Raw genomic sequence first — 20,185 nt, 5'->3', positions numbered from 1 at the left:
TTCACTTCCCACAATTGTCTCCAGGGAGGTCACCTTTCCTTCTTTTTACTCCTTTTTCAGTCAGTGGCCAGACTGATATTTCTAACCAGAGATCTGATCTGTCACCTCTGTCCTCGGGGGATGAAGCACACCTCCTGAACTCGGCACCAGAGACCCTTCACACCTCCACAGCATCACCACCCCAACCCCGGCAGTGCTGGGCTCAGGCTGGAACATTCTTCATGCCCTCTGCCATTCCCCCCCACCTGGTAAAATCTGTCTCCATCAGATGATGTTATCTTCTCCAGAAAACACTCCTGATCTCTGAGTTTTAGTCCCTTGTTTGTGCTTCTGTACCTCTTGGTGAACACCTGGATTATATCATTTGTCACATTGGATGGTTGGTTTTTAATTTTTTACAACAAAACTGTGGTTGGCACACGATAGGTGCTGAACAGATGTTTGTTGATGGAATGAATGAGTGTGCTGGCAGTTTGGAGTGGCTCTGACATTTCTAGTTGGGGGTTTTGCCCCCTGTGACCTGGATCTCCTTTAGCCAGTCCGTCTCAAGGTTGCTGCAGCCTCAGTAGTGGCTCCTGGGGACTGTTGCTTTATAGCAGTCCTTTGACAAGCGCGTCTTGGGTGGTCATTGCGGGCAGGACCCGTGTGCAGGTCTTAAAGCCGCCTCTCACCCTCCGCTGCCTTTGCCTCGCAGGAGAGTGGAACGAGGTCCCCTGTGCTCCTTTTCCAGGCACTTGCGGAGGTAGGGTCATGCTCACATTCATGGCCTCTGACAGCGAGGAAGAAGTGTGTGACGAGCGGACGTCCCTGATGTCAGCCGAGAGCCCCATGCCGCGCTCCTGCCAGGAAGGCAGGCAGGGCCTGGAGAACGGAGAGGGTGCCACCCAGTGGGTAGGTTCCCACCAGCAGTCCAAGGCCTCCGGACAGGTCCCTGGGGTCCTAATGGATAGAAACCAGGCATTCCCTGATGTGGGAGGGAGGGGAAAGTAAAGGTGAGAATTGGCCAAAAGGGCGGGTGGTCCACCATGGTGGATCCTAGGTCTGTGAAGGCTTGATAGTAGACTCTGCACAGACACAGATCGACTCCGCAATGGGCTGAGTGATTCTCTCCATCCTGGCCCTGCCCCTTAGGTTTACCTTCCTAGTGCAGGTTCCTATTTCCACAGGAACCTGAGAGTGAGTTTGGATGCCAGAACAGGCAGCGCAGAGACGAAAGGACGGTAGGAGGAAACTGCTAGAGGGAACCTTTTTGGTAGATGGCCAGACATGGTCACCAAGAGGTTACCTGATTCATGTTTGACTTTTGAGCTGGGGATGTGTCTTAGTTCAAGGCTGCTATCAAAAAATACCATAGACTGGGTGGCTTATAAACAACAGAAATTTATTTCTCACTGTTCTGGGGCCTGGGAAGTCAATATCAAGGTGCCGGCAGATCTGATGTCTGGTGAGGGCCCACTTCCTGGATCATAGGCAGCTGTCTTCTCTCTGTGTCCTCACCTGGCAAAAGTGGTGAGGGAGCTCTCTAGGGCCCCTTTTATAAGGCACGAATCCCATTCGTGAGGGCTCCCCCCTCGTGACCTAATCATCTCCCAAAGGCCGTACCTTCTAACACCATGACATTGGGAGTTAGGCTTCAGCATGTGAATTTGGGGGACACAGACATTCAGCCCATAGCAGGAGGGGTGGGCTGCACTGTGATTTTACCTCTGCAGCCTGCAGGGCAGGAGATTGTAACAGTATGAAGTGGAGGATATACTTGGGAGAGTCATCTGGCCAAGCCACCTCCCTCCTCATCAGAATAAAACAACATCTGAATTTGCCTAAATTCCATTCTTCGTTTTGCCCATTATAGTAATTTTTTCTTCCAGCCAGCCTTATTTCCCTTTGCTGAAACTTGAGCTCACTTCTCCTATCCTCCTCTGGTCTCTGAGAGAGATCTCACCAGCTCAAGACCACTGTACAGCTACTCCTTAGCCCATTTCTTGCTAGTGGCTTTGTCTTTTATCTCCTGGAGTTTCTGTGCATTTCAGCTATTTCAGTTCCTGTTCATTAACAGTGTTCCTTTCTTTCTCAGATGAATATATAGATGGAATTCTCTCTGCAAAGAACTGATACCAAAGAACAGCCACTTTTGACTCTTGTTTCATTTCGCTTTGTCTTGGCTGTTAATGTAATTCACAAAGCAGCTAATGATCCTGAACTGCCACAATTCCAAAACAAATTCTTGCAGATCAGTGTGTGCAGGGCCTGGCAGGCACCCTGTCCTCCTTCGCTGCCTCCTCATTTATACGTAACCCAGATCCTCCCAGATGCTTGATGCCCAGTAGCCTCTTTGCTTCAGAGCTGCAAATCTTGCATGCTTGCTTTGGGGGGCGGGACAGGGTGCAAAAAGTTCAAAGTAATTTCTTCCTCTGCAAATTCCCAGTGTCTTATTCACAATCAGAGACAGTCCCCACGTCCCCATGTGTGCTGACCATTCTAGTTTGTGATTTTTCAACCAGTAGTGTTTAATTTCTGCCCTCCTCCTATCACCTGGCCTGCCAAATTAGTGTGGCCATGTGAACAGAACTGAGTGGCATACTGAGTCCCTGTACTGAGGGAGGGGACTGATCTTTAGACATGCTCCAGACCCATTCTGCAGACCGTCCTCTTCCACAGCAAAGGGGCCTGCCTTCCTGCATCTGTGGTGGTCAGCGCCAACTTAAATCTCTCGTTGTCCTCGTAAATTTTTCAAATGTCCTGCAATTCCACCACTCCCACATCTAAACTACAGCCCATAGACTGGTTCTTACATCTGGAAAGCAACATTCAAACTTCTCGTTTCCGGTTCCAAAACACCCATGCGCTATGTCACTAAGGCCTCTGGGGGGGGCATTCTGCGGCCCTCACAGTGTGGTTTCCCACAGAGAAGCCAGGAGAGCGAGGAGGACCATGAGGAGGACCCTGACCGCCACGTCTGCAGCGGGGTCCCCGGGCGGCCACCAGGCCTGGAGGAGGAGCTGACCCTCAAATATGGGGCAAAACACGTGATCATGCTATTTGTGCCTGTCACGCTGTGCATGATCGTGGTGGTGGCCACCATCAAGTCCGTGCGCTTCTACACGGAGAAGAATGGACAGCTGTGAGTTGGGGGCTTGGCGGGGAGGGGGAGGGGGAGCTGGGGGAGGGGAGTGCAGCCTGTGTTGGCCCCATGCCGGCAGTGAAGAGCAGGGCTGAGGAGCTGCCTGAGTCCACACCCTGGTCCGTCCACTGCCTCCTGGCTGTGTGACCTGCCTGGGCACATTCCTAACCTTTCTCAGCCTCAGTTTCCTCATCTGTATGATGGGTTTGATAACAAGGTTACCAGGAGAATTGAGTGAGTTAATCCACCTAAAGGGCTTAGAAGAGCACCTGCCATCTGCCGGGCAGCGCGGCACCCTGGGTCTCACTGCAGGAGGCAAGCTCTCCGTCCCGGGTGTGGCTGTACCACCCATCACTGCGTGACCACGAGCAAGTTGCTTTCTCTCTGGGCCTCTCATTCATATCCCCATGAATGTAAACCAAGGAGGACCAGATGATTTCTTAGCTCACTTCCAGCCTTGCACGGGAGATTTTGTTTATTTTAATAAAGAAAACGCAGGCAGAAGCAGCGGCCTGGGAAAATGGGAGGGCTCTCTCTGCTCCCTCCCCCAGCCTCCCTGTGGTAATTGCTGCTAAGTACCTTCTCTAAACATCTTTTTCTTTTTTTCGGAGTTTTTGTTAAATTTTATTTATGGTTTTTTTAATGAAAAGCGTAGAGAAAGAAGCCCTTGCCCTCAGGAAGCTTGTCGTCTGTTGGGGACTCAGAGCAGATCAGGTGAAAAGTGTTAAGAGACCTTGAGAACTTGGCAGGCCGTTTGTTTCCCTACGTCCAGAGCGAGGGATCAATGAATTGCCTTCTGAGTTTATTAGCTGCCTGTGCAGCTACGGGGTTACGCTGGGTGTGGGTAGGGGAAACAGCGGGGGCGGAGGCATCCTAGGCTGGATGGGGCTGATAAGGAAGTGGATGTAGGGAACTGCTGGGTCTCCCTGGACCAGAGCTGGGGATTGGGGTCAGCAGGGAGAAGCACTTCCAGGGGAGGGTTGAGTTGGTGTGGGGGCCAGGGGAGGCCTTGGTGAGGCCAGCCAGGCCCTTCCGTGCGGCTGCATCAGCTCAGTCATAGGCCAAAGTCAGGAGCCAGGAGATGGGAAGGCAGGGCGGCTCATGGGGATGGCGGGCAGTGCTTGCCAGGGCAGCCAGAGCACGGTGCTGAGGGGCCGGGGTGCCCAGGGCACCTGCGCCCCAGGTCCAGGCTCCCTCGGGGTGAGGCGTGCAAGCAGGCAGGGCCCAGAGACCTAGCCCTTGCCCCTCCCTCAGCATCTACACACCTTTCACTGAGGACACGTCTTCGGTGGGCCAGCGCTTCCTCAACTCCGTGCTCAACACCCTCATCATGATCAGCGTCATCGTCATCATGACCATCTTCCTGGTCGTGCTCTACAAGTACCGCTGCTACAAGGTGAGCGCCAGTCTGCCTGCCCTCCTCCTGCCTGCCATGCCTCAGTGCCTCTTTGGCAGCAACCCTGACTCCTTTTTTTCTTTTTCTAACAGTTCATTTTTTTTCTGAAAAATAGACCCTGATTTTTGGTGCAGGCATACCTCGTTTGATCGGGCTTCACAGACTCTGCGTTTTTTACAAATTCGAGGTTTGTGGCAACCCTGCGTTGGTTGAGCAAGTCTGTTGGTGCCATTTTTGCAACAGCATTATTTTTTGATTAATGCTGTTTTAAAATTTTTTTTAGACATCATGCTATTGCACACTTAATAGACTACAGTACAGTATAAACGTTAACTTTTACGTGCAGTTAGAGACCAAAAAATCTGTGACTCACTTTCTTGCGTACTCTCTTGATTGTGGTCCGGAACCCAACCCGAGCCTCGCTGAGGTTTGCCTGTACTCCTTCCCACCTCACCTCTGCCTGCCCCATGGATTACCTAATACTCCTGTCCTTTGAACTTACACATAATCCCACTTACTTGAGTTCCTCTTTGCAGTGTTCATAGGGTTACTTCTCACGTTCAGAAGTTAATTTTATTTTGCTTCTCCTTCCGAAGAAGCGAGATGTTCTATTTTAGGCTCCTTTCACCCGATACTTCCCTTCCAAGTTTATTTTTATTTTCCCATTTCCCTTTCGGCTGGAGATGTACAGCTGCTGTGCCGAGGTCTTCCAACACTGGGAGACGTTCGGGTGGGCCCCCTGCCCTGCGGGGCAGCCCCAGGGAGGAACAGGGGAGTTGAGTCCCACGTGGCCCAAATCGTCCATAGAGACCCGTGAGCTTTTAGGCACGGGTTTCAGGCTTTTCTCCCAAGAAAGGCTTTGAAGCCCTGAAGACTGAATGGAAGTTGAACTAGACATTACCTGATTTAAAACCGTTCACACGCAGGCGTGCGCGGCCCTTGATATTAGGCTGCCGCCATCTGTGGAGCAGGTAGAGGCAGATGGCGAGGCTCAGTCTAGAGGGACGAGCCCCGTCCCAGCGGCGGTGACCGTGGGGGTGAGCGGTGGCGGGGGGAGTGTCCGAGAGCTGGAGCTTCTCAATAAATAGCTACCTGTATAAACAAGGCAGAGTTCGTACCTGGGGCAGGGACGGCCGTGGATGGCAGGAAGCAGGGTAGAGGGCTTTGTGTTTGGAGCAGAGGGTACAGCACGCGTCAGGACAAGCTAGAAGCATGGCCAGTGAAAAGCCGGCACTGCCCTGGTCAGCAGGTGTCACGCGACCGCTCCCAGGGACTGTTGAGAGGCAGCTCGACCCTCCGTTCAGTAAGATTTACTCCATGACGCGGGCAGGAGATGAGGGTGGACTGGGCAGGCCCAGGTGGGATGAGGAGGGTCAGCACATTCCAGAGGCGGCCCCTTCCCCTCTGGGTGGTGGGCACAGCATGGCAGACAGACCAGGTGGCTGCTGAGGTCCCCAGCGGCCTGAGCTGGTGACTGATGGGTCTGTCCTCCAGGGAGGCTGGTAGCGGTGACCACCATGCCGCTGACGGCTGGCTAGAGGACTGGTTTAGGATCAGCCCCACCCTCGCCCTTGACCCTCCCTTATTTGGCCAGGAGAGGAGGAACGTGTCTTTCTGAAGACCTGTCTATAGGCCCTCAGGTGGGCAGTGACTCCCCGGGCTGACTCTTCTAAACAGGCTACCTCAAGAGTCTTCCCTCACCACTCTGTCTAATAAAGTAGCACCCCAGTAGGTCTCCTGTCACTTTATCCAGCCAAGTTTTTTTCATAGCCCTATCACTTCATGCTAACATGTGTCTGTGTGTTTGTTGTCTCACTGCCCTCACACTGGGTTGCAGCCAGTGGGGGCAGAGACCTTGCCAGCTTTATATCCAGAGCGTGGAATGTGCCTGGCGTGTCCAGAACGAATAGAGTGCTAGGTGTTCAGACCTGAAGGAGCTCCAGCTCCTTCGTATGCTTGCTGGGTTACCTGGAGAGAACTCCTTGAATTTCTGTGCCCTCCTCCTTATCTGTAAAATGGCCACCTTCCAACATAGTCAGGGAGGAGCCTAAGGAAGAAGGGTTTCCAGGCCTGGGCGTCAGTCCCCGGGACCGGGGCCTGCGATCATGCTGCCTGTTTCCGTCTAGTTCATCCACGGCTGGCTGATCATGTCCTCCCTGATGCTGCTGTTCCTCTTCACCTACATCTACCTTGGGTGAGTGGCAGCTGGTGGGCAACAGGGTCCTTCAAGACCTCTCCCCTGTGGTCCGAGTGGGTCTGAAGGGCCTGGGAGGGAAGGGGGCCCCTTGGTCTCCGCACCTTCCCCATGTTGCTGCTCCAGGAGCCCGACCTCCTCGACATGGGAGTGGAGCTGCGAGTTGGGCCACACGTCTCCTTCTGGTTCCTGATTTAAAACAAATAACGCAGAGCCATCACAGAGGGGGTTCTCTGTGAACCCCAGCCAGTTGGGGGGGGGTTCGGGGGCAGAAACCCCTCAAAATTTACATTCTGATCTTCGGGCTGGGCCTGGGTACCTCCCAGTTTATGGGGAAAGGGCTCTCTCTTGCCCTGGATTTGGGACATCAGCCTGACCCAGGGGCCCAAAGAGACTGGAGGGACAGGAGAGAACACTTTTCCAAGGACCTTTTCCACAGACAGAGGGTCTTCCAGGTCGTGCCGGCGCACGTTTATGGGAACCAGGCCAAGGATGAGAAGTTGGGGTACTCCCCACCGTTTCATAAATTTTTCAAGTGGTTACATGTAGGGCTCATGGAAACAGGGAAGGAGATGTCAGCAAATGAAGCCAGAGGTTGGAAGAACCCAGGCTGGGACTTAATGATGGAAGGGTGTTGAACTGTGTCAGGGTCTAACACCTCCACTGAGTTTCCCAGCTCACGGGCTTGACTGTGGTCCCGCAGGGAAGTGCTCAAGACCTACAATGTAGCCATGGACTACCCCACCCTGTTCCTGACCGTCTGGAACTTCGGGGCGGTGGGCATGGTGTGCATCCACTGGAAGGGCCCCTTGGTGCTGCAGCAGGCCTATCTCATCATGATCAGCGCGCTCATGGCCTTGGTGTTCATCAAGTACCTCCCAGAGTGGTCTGCGTGGGTCATCCTGGGCGCCATCTCTGTGTATGGTAGGTGGGCCATGAGCTTGCAGGGGTGGGCCATGGAGTGACGTCCAGGGCTGAGTCCTCTGCTGGACAAGGGTGCTGGGTGCTGAGGAGTCCCCCCTCCCCCCACCCCCGCCCCGGGAGGCCTGGATGGTCCCCCTTCTAGAAAGTTCACCTTTGTTAAAAAAAAAAAGGGGGGTCCTGTGGAATCATGACTGTTGACATGGTTACTAATGACAGCAGATGTTTACTGAGCACTCATACCGTTAAGCACTTTGCACTCTGGAAGTCATTTGTTCCTCGGAACAACCCTGAGACTGGGCACAGTACCGATAAATAACAAGCACCCAAAATGTCAGCCGCTCTTCAGTTAGTATAGTCGTCCCTCGGTATCCTCGGGGGATTGGTACCAGAACCCCCTCAGATACCAAAATCTGAGGATGCTCAAGTCCCTTATATAAAATGATGTAGTATTTGCATATAACCTACGCATATCTCCTCGCATACTTTAAATCACCTCTAGGTTACTTATAATGCATAATACAACATAAACAATATGTAAATAGCTGCCGATGTGCAGCAGATACAAGTTTTGATTTTTGGAACTTTCTGGGATTTTTTTCTGAATATATTTGATCCACAGCTGGTTGAATCCACGGATACGGAACCCAGAGATATGGAGAGCCGACTGTATTAGTGTGATAACCATCACCAGTACTGCTTCTTACGTTGTTAGGATGAGGAATTTGGGGCTTAGAGAAGTGGGGTTTCAAGCCCATCCTCTGGTCTCTGAGGCACACAGCAGTTCCGTTTGCAGCTAGCCTGTTTAGACACTGCTCAGACCCCACTGTGGGCTCCAGCCAGTGCAGGCTCTAGGGATAGTGGCTGAAACCTGGGGGTGGGATTGCTGGAGCAGCAGGGTGTGGTCTGAGAGCCTCGGCCTGGGGCTCTGGGACGCACTTGCTCCGACGCCTGGTGTTCAGAGGGCTGGTTTCTCTATGGGGGCCGCTTGGGAATAAACATGTTTCTTAACACGCCAAGGGCGTCTTTGCTTTCCCAGATCTCGTGGCTGTGCTGTGCCCCAAAGGGCCACTGAGAATGCTGGTAGAAACTGCCCAGGAGAGAAATGAGCCCATATTTCCTGCCCTGATATATTCATGTGAGTATATGATACGTACATGGCTTTCGGAGGTGATGAGGAGATAGGTAACCGTTTTCCTGACGAAAGGAGACGAGGCAGCCTCGGTGACCCCAGGAGGGCTCCACCTTCCGAGACGAAGGTGGGCTGTGTCTTGCTCTTAGACAGGAAGAAACTTGGAAAGTCAGAGCAGGAAGAGGGCACCAGGGGATGTGGTCCTGCCCCGCAGCTTCCTCCCACCTAGCTCCAGTGGCACGTGGTGGCTACAGGCCATGTTCCCATGAGCCCAAGGCCACCGATTCAGCCCTCCAGGCCCCTGATAAGGGACTTTGGAGAGGGACTCTTTAGGGTGGGGGTCTGGGGGGGGGAGGGTGGGCCTACCTTTCCCTGGGCTGCCCTCAACAGCTTCGTGGCTGGTTGAAGTGAAGTCTCTGAAGGGAAAGCCCTTGGGGTTGCTGCTGGCCTCGGGGCCAGTGCACTCGGGGATTTGTACTTACAAAGGTATCAACAGACATGCATCAAATTCATACTTTGTGGTGGGTGCTGTGCTGGGCATTGGGGTTGCCATGGAAACAAGATCCACAAGGTCCCAGGCCTCAGGGAGCTCACTGCGCTGTGGTTTTCATTCCCTCCACTCTGTTATTCACGTAGAGAGCCTGAATTTCTGGGGCTCAGTTTTCTGCAGGGCTCACTGGGAAACAGTCTATGAATGGCTAGAGGTGGCACTCTGTACAAATGAAGAACCGAGCTCACCGTGGAGAGCCGTTGGCCTGGCCCCAGGGTGAGAAAGCACATTCCAGGCACAGCCTAACAAATGAGCAGAGACTGTGTATGGAAAGACTGAGCCGTGTCAGACTTCCGCTCACCATCGCTGTGCTCTGATGGAGCTTACATTCTAGGAGGGGAGGCAGACAGGGACTCAACAGGCAAACATAAGTCAGGAGGTGAGAGCTCCATAGAAAGATAATGTGGGGTCGGGGAGGGGGGAGCGTGAAGGACTCCAGGGTAGTGAGGGGTGCTATTTTACAGCACGTGGTCAGGGAGGCCCTGTGTCACAGGTGACATTTGACCAGACACCTGCCTTAGGAATATCTGGTGGCAGAACTCCAGGCAGAAGGAACAGCGGCAGGTGCAAAGGCCCTGAGATGGGCACGGGCCTGGTGTGCTCGGAGCGCCCCGGGGCCAGGCAGAGGGAGCCAGCGGGGAGCGGGGGAGGTCAGATCCTGTTAGGCCATGGTGGGGACGTGGCTTGTACTGCTGAGTGAGATGTGATGCCACTGGAAGATTGTGGACTGACCTGACTACGTTTTAACAGGACCACGAAGGTTGTATCAGGAACAAGAGTGGAAGCAGGAGCCAGGTTTGGAGGCAGAATAATAATCCGGGAGAGAGATGTTGGCGTCTGGCCCCAGGGCAGCAGTCGAGGCGTTGAGATGTGCTTGGACTCTGCAGACATTTTGGAGGCAGAATTGGCGAGATGTTCTGATGGTTGGGGTGCAGGTTGTAAGAAAGAGAGTCAAGGTTACTGTCAGTTTTTTGGGCCTGAGCAGCAGGAGTTGCTGCTTACTGAGGAGGAGAAGGCTGGTGGGCGGGTCGGAGGGCAGTTGTTGAGAGTGTTCAGGGCATGTTGAGTTTGAGATGCTCACTGGACATTCAGATGGAGAGTTGGAGAGATGGGATAAGAGTTCAGGAGAGAGTTCCTAGGCCAGAGAGAGAGAACATGTTAGTACCACAGGATCCAGCAGTCCTGCTTCTGGACATAGACCCAAGAGGATTGAAAGCAGGATCTTGAACAGATTTTTGTGCACCCGTGCTCATCGCAGCACTATTCACAATATCCAAGAGATGCAAGCAACTCAGGTGTCTGTGGATGGATGAACAGGTAAACAAAATGTGGTCTATACATAGAATGGATTATTATCCAGCCTGAAAAAGGAAGGAGATTCTGACACGTGCTCCAACATGGATGAACCCTGAGGACATTATGCTAAGTGAAATAATCCAGTCACAGAAAGATAAATACTGTATATGAGTCCCTTTATACGAGGTATCTCAGGTAGTCAAAATGATAGAAACAGAAAGTGGAATGGTGCTTGCCAGGGGCTGGGGGATGGGGAGTGGCTACAACGTTTCAGTTCTGCAAGACAAGAAAAGTTCTGGAGATCTCTTTCACAGCAGTGTGAGTGTACTTAACACTATTAAACTGTACCCTTAAAGATGGTCAAGATGACATATTTCATGTTACGTGTTTTTTTCCCACAATAAAACAAAAACATAATTACTTCACCAAACTTGTTCACTAACAACATGATCATTGTTTTTGCGAGGAGGCCAAAAAAGACAGGAAGAAGCATCGTCTGCCCACAGCTGGTCAGTGAGCCTGGACCCCCAGCGGCCCCCTAACAGTGGGGCATAAGCAAATACCCACAGGAACTGAGGGTCCTGTGCAGGCTTTCTGGGGACACAGACTGGCCCGCCTGCCTCCCAGGCCCTGGGGGCAGCCGCAGGTAGTACTGCCTGAGGCCTGACCCTTCTCTCCCTCCCCAGCCGCCATGGTGTGGACAGTGGGCATGGCCAAGTTGGACCCCTCCTCTCAGGGAGCCCTTCAGCTCCCCTACGACCCAGAGATGGGTGAGTATCGGGGCTGACAGCCTCTCCTCATCGGGGGCGGCTTTTCACCACATCCAGCTCAGCCTGGCCTGGCCTCTGTGGGAGGCACGAGGACCGGAGGGGCAGGTGGGAAGACCAGCCCCCCCTGCACACGCACGCCCTGGGGATCGAGTGCGGTGGGTCCGCGCTCCTCTGCCTCGGCCCCGTCCCTCTCCCTTCCCTTCCCTTGTGTGTGGACTGGAGAATCCTCTTTGGGTCGGGCTGGGCGTGGTGGGGTAGGGGGATGGTGAGGGCGGGGGAGCCCTGAGCTCAGAGAACCGTCTGATGGGCTGTCGTCTCTCTCCCTTGCTCCCTGCCCACACGATGCCGGACACCCAGAAGAGGACTCCTGTGACAGTTTGGGGGAGCCCTCGTACCCTGAAGTCTTTGCGCCCCCGCTGCCTGGCTACCCGGGGGAGGAGCTGGAGGAGGAGGAGGAAAGTAAGGTGTCCCGATGGTGTGCGTGGGCCTGGGTGGGGCTCCCTGAGGTCAGGGGAGGAGGGCGCGAGGGGCGGAGCCCCTTCCACATCAGAGATGGCCTCGCACAGTCGGGGAGGCGCCTGCAAAGGTGCAGCCTTGTCAGCAGGCCATGGGGACTTCTACGCCCAGGCTGCACCTCGTGTGTGACAGACGTTGGTCGAGTACCAGCTGCGTGCCCGCTCTGCGCTGGGGGGCAGTCGTACGGACGCGGCTCTGGGGGACGCAGCCACGCAGGCGTGGGCACTGACCTCCCTCCCCGGAGCTGGGAGGACCCTGAAGGAGAACACGGGGTGATGGGGAGCACTGACGGAGCTCTTGACCTGTTTCAAGGGGTGAGAGGAAGTCGCCTGAGGAAGTAACTTCTGAGCTGAGCTCCAGAGGCTGAGCCACTGGAACTCGGAGAGGGGGACGCACAGCGGGGGTGCGTTTCCAGCTGAGGGGACCTTGGGAGCAGAGACCCTGAGGCAGACGGCACGGTGAGTTAGAGCAAGTGAAGGCAGGACGCTGAGACCCGAGTGCAGAGATGGGGCAGGGAGGCAGGCAGGGACTTGAGGGGCCTTCTGGATCAAAACGGGGATTCTGGTCTGTGTCCCGTGAGCGGTGGGAGCCGTGGGGGGTGGGGGAGGGTTTTGAGCTGCGTGGGAGGAGGGACATGAGGGAGGAAGAGCAGGCTTGTGGCTGGCAGAGTGTGCACCTGCGTGGCCTGAGGACATCCCAGTGCAGCCATGGGGGACGCAGGCGTGGGCTCTGGGCTCAGAGGGCCCGCTGGGCTGGGCAGGTCAGCACCAACAGCACGGCTCCGTGATGGGACTGACAGTGGAGCTGGGGTGGAGACTCCCCCAGGCAGAGCCCCGGGTGTTTGGGGGCAGAAGGAAGGCCGTCCTGAAGACGCACCCGAAGACGTTCTAACGTATGGCTGTGTTCCCAAGGGGCTTAAAATAGCCATTCCATCAGCACGACCACCTACTATGTGCCAGGTGGCACATGGGAACAGGGAGGTGCTGCAGGATTAAAACAGCCTCTGCCCTTGAGAAGTTCCCCGTGGGAGCAGCCCAGGCGGGGGGAGGTTAGGTATAAAGTACTCAGGGCAGACCGCCAAGGTGGGCCTGGAAGGACAAGTTGGCAGTCACCGGGCAGACAGGCTGCCAGGCTGCAGCCCAGGCCTGGCACTGAGCCCCTGGAGTCAGCACGGATCCCACCGGGGCACAGTCCACAAGGCCACCGTCCCTTCACACGCCAGCCACAAGTCCTGGGGGTCTCCAGGCCACCCGCACTTCTGACCAACTGGCTACAGATCTGGGGGTTCCCACAACACCCCCAGGTTGGAAAATTTTCTAGAACGACTCACAGAACTCAGGAAAGTACTAAACTTGCAATTACAGTTTTAGTATAAAGGATACAAATCAGGACCAGCCAAATGAAGAGCCACATTGCTCGTGGGACTGGACTTCATCTCCAGGCTCCCTCTTCTCCCCAGAGGTTGGTCTTACCCAGAGTCCCAACCCCCTTATCACATAACCACGTGGTCTTTCTGGTGACCAGCGCCATCCTGATCCTCTCATTTGCATAAATGATCCAAGGGGCTCCTGAATAACAAAGAGGCTTCTGTTACTGGGGGAATTCCAAGGATTTGGTCTCCCTTCTGGAGCCAGGGACAAAGGCCAGTTAGGTTCTCTGTCACACAGCAGCACTGGCAAAGGCTCAGATGAGGGAGGAGGAGGCCTTCCGGGAGCTCGAACTTCATCCTGCAGGCTGTGGGGAACCGCTAGTGGTTTGTTGCAGGGAGTTGAAGTGAGCAGAGCTGCATCCCAGACAGATCCCGGGCAGCAGCAAGGAACACAGACCGCTGGGGGACCAGGTGAGGGAAGAGCCATGAGGGCCCAGCTCAGGCAGCAGGCTGAGAGGAGGTGGTGCCACCACATACCTGGGGCGCACTGGCAGGACTTGGCTGGGCAAGGGATGGGCAGGGAGGCGTGGACGGTGACGGGGGAAGGTGGGAGGCTCTGCAGGACATCAGATGGAGACGCCACGGACACATGAAGGGGAGTGATGTTCAGGAAGGTCGGGGCTGGAGACCCGAGTTGGAGTCACCAGGATATACATGTTGTCAGAACTGTGGGTCCCCAGAAGGTCCCCAGGGAAGGTGTAGGGTCAGAATGGAGAGCGAGAGGGACAGTGTGGGCGACGTTGACGGGATGAAGGGAAAGGCGCCTTGTGGAGGACCCCGGGGAGTAGCCAGCCAGGGGACAGGGCACTGAGACAGACAGGTAGCGTGGGGGTGTCCACGGGGGCCGGGCGGTGGGCTGGCCAGAGCACGTTGGCTGGGGGATGTGGGACCTGCCGCCACAGATCTCTGAAGTGCCTGGGAGGTGAGCGCAGTTCCTTTGAGAAAGAACTGGTTGAAAAAGAAGCGAGAAGGGAGGGGAGAGGGCCGGCAGAGCAGGGAAGCAGGCGTGGGGGTAGCGGCGAGAGAGGTCACCTCCGGAAGGTGACAAACCTGGAGTGTTTGCCCTGTGCCGAGGCAGGAGCCAGAGTGAGGAAGCTGAAGTCAGAGAAGAGGGGCCGTGGAGGAAGGGACAGACCAAGGTGAGGCGCCCCTTGCTTGGAGCCCAGAAGGGAGGCGAGGCGGGCGGACGGGGCGGAGCATGTTTCCGTGATGCAGACCTCCTCAAGTCAAGTCTGTTTCTTCAACATTTTTATTGTCTGCGATGAATAAAATTATCCTATAAGCCAGCGTACAGGGCAGTTGTACGGAAGGAAACAAATGAAAGCATTCTAGAAGCTCTTGTTTCCTTATCAGTAATGGATACACTAGTTACAAATTATGTTTACTTATTTTATTAATTGAAGTTTAGTTGACTTACAATGTACATTTACCTATGTTTAAGGGACGTGAGTCTCCAGAGAACCTCCGGTATGGTACATGTTCTTGAAAGTAGTGAAATTAAATTTCCTAAAAAGCATTTATAATTCAAACTGAGCGCTCAGCCTCCCATCAACCCCAGGCAATACATTTTATTTGCTCTTGTCTTAACCAAGTGCCAAGCAACAGTTTTACTCGAGTTATCAGAAATACTGGCTTTGCACAGCCCAGAATGCAAGTCACTCAGACTCCAGGTTCCCTTGTTTTCCCACTAGCTGCTGTTTTCCCAAGGCAGCCAGTCCTTGTCCCAGAGTCCAGGTGAGGTGAGCTGGGCAGTGACACTACCCTATCTGCCCTCTGCGTTCCTCAGGACTCTGGCCCCTGGGCTGGGCAGAGAACCTGGGCTGTTTGGCTAGGGTCAGCCTTCTCTGCCGCTTCGTCCTGGGGCTTCCGAGACCTATGGGTTCCCTCTGTCTCCACCACACAGGGGGCGTGAAGCTCGGCCTCGGAGACTTCATCTTCTACAGCGTGCTGGTGGGCAAGGCGGCAGCCACGGGCAGTGGGGACTGGAACACCACGCTGGCCTGCTTTGTGGCCATCCTCATCGTGAGTGGGCTGGGGGATGCTCCCCGCCCAGCCCTGGGCAGTGGGGCCCCTGAGGGTCTGGTGGGGGGCCCAGGAACCCAGGGGAATTTTCAGGTGCTGTTATCCCTTGGAGGGGCTGGGCAGGGTTGCCAAGAAGATCCTCAAGATGAGACCGAGGTTTACAGGAGGTTCTGGTCATCAGCAGATGCAGGCACAGCACAGGGGCGGAGTGAGCAGGGGCTCTGACATTACTGAGCTTGTGCGCCGGGCACCAAGGTCTTGGCTAGCTCTGTGCATTTGTCTCACGGCACCTGCGAGGCAGGGATGGTGACCTGAGATTTACAGAAGACAGAACAGGTTGAGGGCCTGGCCTGTGGGCACAAAGCTATGAGGGCCGAGCTGTGATTTGAACTCGAGTCTCTGAAGGAAGCCAGGGCTGTGTGTTTTCCCTCCATGCCACCCAGGCACCATGGGGTTCTGAATCCCCATGGGATCTCCTGGGACTTGAGATGGGGGCCCATCACTTTGAACCCCAGCAGTGAAATTTGGAGACCTGTATGTCACTTAACATGGCCAGATACACATGGTGGGGAAGCGTGTTATGGCGATTGGAGAGGTGGAGGCTCTGAACGGTGCATACTCGGTGTTCTGCCTGGTGAACCCCGGGTGGCACGTGGCACGTTAGGCCCAAGGCTCCAGTTCTTCGGACATTCTGTATTTGCCCAGGGTGTGTCAGGGATGGGGTAGTGCACTCCCAGGCTCCTCCACTTCCAGATTGTCTGCCCTGAATTCCTGCTCTCCCCAGGGATAGGGCAGGCACTCCGGTTCCCTGTCCCCACCCTGGACCACTGCCTGCATTGGCTGGGCTGGGAACAGGATAGGCAGCCACTGTGCCTGCTTCCCGGGGTGGGTCACATGGCATCTTGGTTCCCTTGGTGTCAGCTGCTGAGAACGTTGCTGGCTTTCAGTCCAGCCCGTCCAGTTCTTGTATAAATATACGTCCCCTTGGGGAAAGCTTCCCACCATCAGGTCACACATCCCTATAGCAGCCAGCCAGGGGAGGTAGTCTGGCAGTGGCAGCCCCGTTCTAGGGGTCAGGAGGCCTGCTTTCTGGTTCACCCGTCCATGTGCAGGGCGTTGCTACGGGGTGAGAACTCCTGCCCTCAGGCACCTCACGGAGCTGTTGAGGGGACCAGGGAAGATGACGGGGTGTCCAGGGCTCCTGAACCCAGGGACTGGACCATCACTGGCTGCTCTCCGTCCCCCCTCCACACCCGTGGTCACCACCAACCCCCTCGCCTTTGTGTCCTGCAGGGTTTGTGTCTGACCCTCCTGCTGCTCGCCGTGTTCAAGAAAGCGTTGCCCGCCCTCCCCATCTCCATCACGTTCGGGCTAATCTTCTACTTCTCCACAGACAACCTGGTGCGGCCTTTCATGGACACCCTGGCCTCCCATCAGCTCTACATCTGAGGGGAAGCCTGGGCACCGTGGCCTGGAAGCTGGAAGAAATGGTAACTGGATGCAGTTGTACAGTTTTACACTCTAGTGCCATATATTTTTAAGACTTTTCTTTCCTTAAAAAAAAAAAAAGAGAGAGAGAGAATAAAAAAGTGTTGTGTTTACTTTGTGAAGAGGAAGGACCAGCTTTTTGGTGCTGGTTGTTTTGTCACCAGGCCGTGGCTCACCCCTTCGTGAGCACTTGCTTCACCGACAGGAGATGCGGGAAATCGGTCCAGAGGAGCTGAGGAAGGTTCTGAGACGCGGGAGGGGCTTGGGGAAGGCCCCTGCTCTCGCCCCACAGCCTGGAGTCCTCTGAGGGCCCAGGCGGAGGACGGGGCGTGTATATTCGGGGCCGGCAGGTCACGCCTGGGACGGCACGTAGCACCTGGTCACTCTGGCTGGAGAGGAAAAGCCAATTTTCTCTGCAAGGAATGTTCCCAACGCTTTGTCTATGATGCTGTCACCATTTTATTACCTTTAGAGTCCTTGTTACAGCAGTTACTGCTGGGAAGTGTCTTAATATCAATAAATAGACGAATCCTATCACAATGTTGGGGTTTGGTCTGTTCATCAGTGTGGGCCCCTCTCCTGGCATCCTGGGATAACGTGCTCTGGGCACGAAAGGGAAGAGATTTGCCTAGTGAGGAGAGAGGCTTAACCGCCCCCTTCTCTGCGATTGTTTCTTTAACTAGGTTTCCTAAGCAGAGGCGCTCACAGACTCCCCGAGGCCCACTGTCTGACAGCTGGGCGGGTGCCCGGCTGGCTGTCTTCAGAAACACTGCAAGGCTGTCACCAAAACACAGAGCAAGAGAGCAGGGCTGGTCCCCAACAGAAGCAGCCCAGCGGGGGCCAGGTGGGAACCCAGGGACCCGCTCTCCTTTCCTTCTATGGCCATGTCTCTCTCTGGGCACTGCGGGGGGTGGGAGGTAGGCAGATGGGTTTTTCCTTTGTTTCTTTACATGTTTCACGGGCTGCAAAGAGAACCTCAGCCTCCAGACCGGAATTTGAGCCCCTTGAGGCCTTGCAGAGCAGGCCGCTGGGCATGCGGGGAGCGTGGCTGTCAGACACCCGAGAAACACAGGGGCCGTGGAGCCGGCTGGGTATCACAAGGAGATGAAAGAATCGTGTACTTTGGTGTTTGACTTAGCTTCCTTTTCCCTAGGCTGTTTGTAGAAGAGCCGAGGGAGGCAGGCGTGCTTGGCCTGGGGGTGGCAGTTCAATCCGGACAGCTGTCACTGGCTTGTGACTGACTCGCAGGTGACATCCAGGGTGGCGGCATCACAGCCTTGAAAACCGAAGGTAGGGAGAATTTTAAGACGATGAGAGCTAGGCCGAGATAGTAAAAGCTCCCTGGAGATTAAAGGGGAAGAAAAACTGGGAAAAACTCATTCAGTTTGGCAAGTAGGGCAACGTTTATCTTTGAAAGAGGGGTCTCAGGGTGGGGCTTCCAAAGAGGAGATCTGACAAGTGTTTTGACTTGTTAGGCTTAAAAAGCCTTTGTCAAAGGCCTGACCAGGGTGCTGGGGATAGAGCCTCATTTAGAGGTAAAAGCAGAAGGTAGAGATGGACAGTGAGGGGAGGAGAGGTGAACGGTGCCCTGATTAGGTGTTAAGATTAATATGAAGACTGGGAAGGAACAAATGTGAGAAGGCAAAAGGGCAAGAGCCACTGGTGAGAAAACAAAGATGCTTGAGGAGACCCTGCATGCGGAAGCGTGGTCCCTGAGTCGCTGGGGGACTGGGGAACCCAGCACCCAAGTGGAGGACAGGAAAAAAGCGAATGAAAAAAGGTAATTCAGGCATGCTGAGAAGAACAGAGAAGTGGTATGCAAACACCTCTGTCCCCCGCCTTGTAACCAATCAATTAATCTTAGTATTTTTTCCATATTCACCCCAGATTTGTTTGTACAAATAAAACCTTACAGTTCTGCAGTGCTATTTGTATTCTGCCCAAATGTATTTACTCCCTTCCACTGTCCTGAAGTCAGCTTGTGTCCTTCCCATCCATGTTTACTTTAGTTTTGCATGTTGGCATGTTTTTTTAAACTTCATAGAAATGGTATCATACTGTACATACTTGACATTTAAAAAAATTTTAATATTACATTCTGAGCCACCCATGTATGTAGATGAAGCTCTGGTCCTTTGTCTTAACTATTGTTTAGTACTGCATTGCGTGATATTCCACTGTTTATGTGTGATGTTATTGACGGACACTCCAGGTTTTTGCAGGGTTTCTGTATTATAACTACTGCAATGAGCATCCTGTTTTGTGAATTTGGGTGCCTACCAGCAGTCCTCTCATTGACTGGATGTTCCCACTTGCTTCCCAAGCACTTGAATCCCTTGATCCTCCCATCAGCCATCTGAGAGTTCCCCCTTTTCCCCAGCTCTGCCAACACTTGGCATTATCAGATTTTTCACTTTTACTAATTGGGTAGGTGTTATCTCCTGAGCTTTGAGTTTGCAATGAAGTTAAGCATCTTCTCACGTTTTGACTGTGTGGATTCTCCCACCTTTTTTTTTTCCTGCTGCGCTGCATGGCTTGTGGGATCTTAGTTCCCCAACCAGGGATGGAACCTGGGCCCTTGGCAGTGAGAGCTTGGAGTCCTAACCACTGGACTGCCAGAGAATTCCCCAGATTCCCTTGTTTTTTGTCCATATCCTTTGCCCAGTTTTTATTTGGATGCTTAGCCTTTTACTTACAGATAGTTAGGCCTCTTGAGATATATATTCTGGAGAGATGCTAATCTTTGGTCAATTATATGCATTTCAAGTATCTTTCCTAGGTGTGGCTTGTCTTACCTATCCTCCCTTTGGAGTCTTCTGTGATGCCAAAGTAATTTTTAAATGCTAGTGTTGTTAAATGTAGCAGTTTTTCACCTCTATGGCTTATGCCTTTGAATCTTTTAAGAGATCCTTCCCTACCCTCAAGTTTTTCTAAAAGCTTAAATTTTTATTTTCGTATTAAGATTTTTAATTCATCTGAAATTTATTTTTGTGTATTTTATTTAGCAGGGGCCCAATTTTGTTTTACTGCGTCTGAACAGTTGCCCCAGCACTATTTATTGAACAGTTTCTGCTTTCCCCGTGAGCTTACAGAACTATCCAGATATTCACCAAGTTTCCATAAATGGCTTCTGGGCCATCTGTTCTGTTCCACTGGTACATGCACTCTCCCACGCCAATACCTCACCAAGTGATTCTAAGCAGTGAAAAGTCCAGTGGTGAAAAGAAGAGATGGAGCTCTTTCTGGGAGCTTCCATTCCTGGGATTCTAGAGGCAGAGGGTATGTAAATCTGATTACACCACACCTCCAAAAGTAGTAGAAAACTACATTATACCAGTGTCGAGTTGCTG

General features: G+C 53.7%; 1 protein-coding gene across 3 annotated transcripts; it reads left to right on the top strand.

Annotated features, from left to right (window-relative positions):
* Positions 1-750: 750 nt before the first annotated feature.
* Positions 751-17,369, top strand: PSEN2 (presenilin 2; the record flags this gene model as incomplete). 3 transcript variants are annotated; one of them, XM_079696570.1, is made up of 10 exons in its annotated part: positions 751-891; positions 2,907-3,121; positions 4,376-4,517; positions 6,644-6,711; positions 7,415-7,635; positions 8,672-8,770; positions 11,297-11,380; positions 11,741-11,839; positions 15,229-15,347; positions 16,641-17,369. In XM_079696570.1, the coding sequence occupies 10 exons, from the start codon at positions 751-753 to the stop codon at positions 16,794-16,796; spliced, it is 1,344 nt and encodes a 447-aa protein (XP_079552696.1). In that variant the 3' UTR covers positions 16,797-17,369. The 3 variants fall into 3 exon arrangements, with proteins under 3 accessions (XP_079552696.1, XP_079552695.1, XP_079552694.1); XM_079696569.1 differs by having other exon boundaries at positions 11,738-11,839; XM_079696568.1 differs by having other exon boundaries at positions 751-927; positions 11,738-11,839.
* Between the last annotated feature and the right edge of the window lie 2,816 nt (positions 17,370-20,185).

This window comes from Hyperoodon ampullatus (genome assembly GCF_949752795.1).
Source record: "Hyperoodon ampullatus genome assembly, chromosome: 2".
Taxonomy (NCBI): Eukaryota; Metazoa; Chordata; class Mammalia; order Artiodactyla; family Ziphiidae; genus Hyperoodon; species Hyperoodon ampullatus.
Note: the sequence above shows the minus strand (reverse complement) of the source record. Positions and strands in the feature narration are given on the sequence as shown.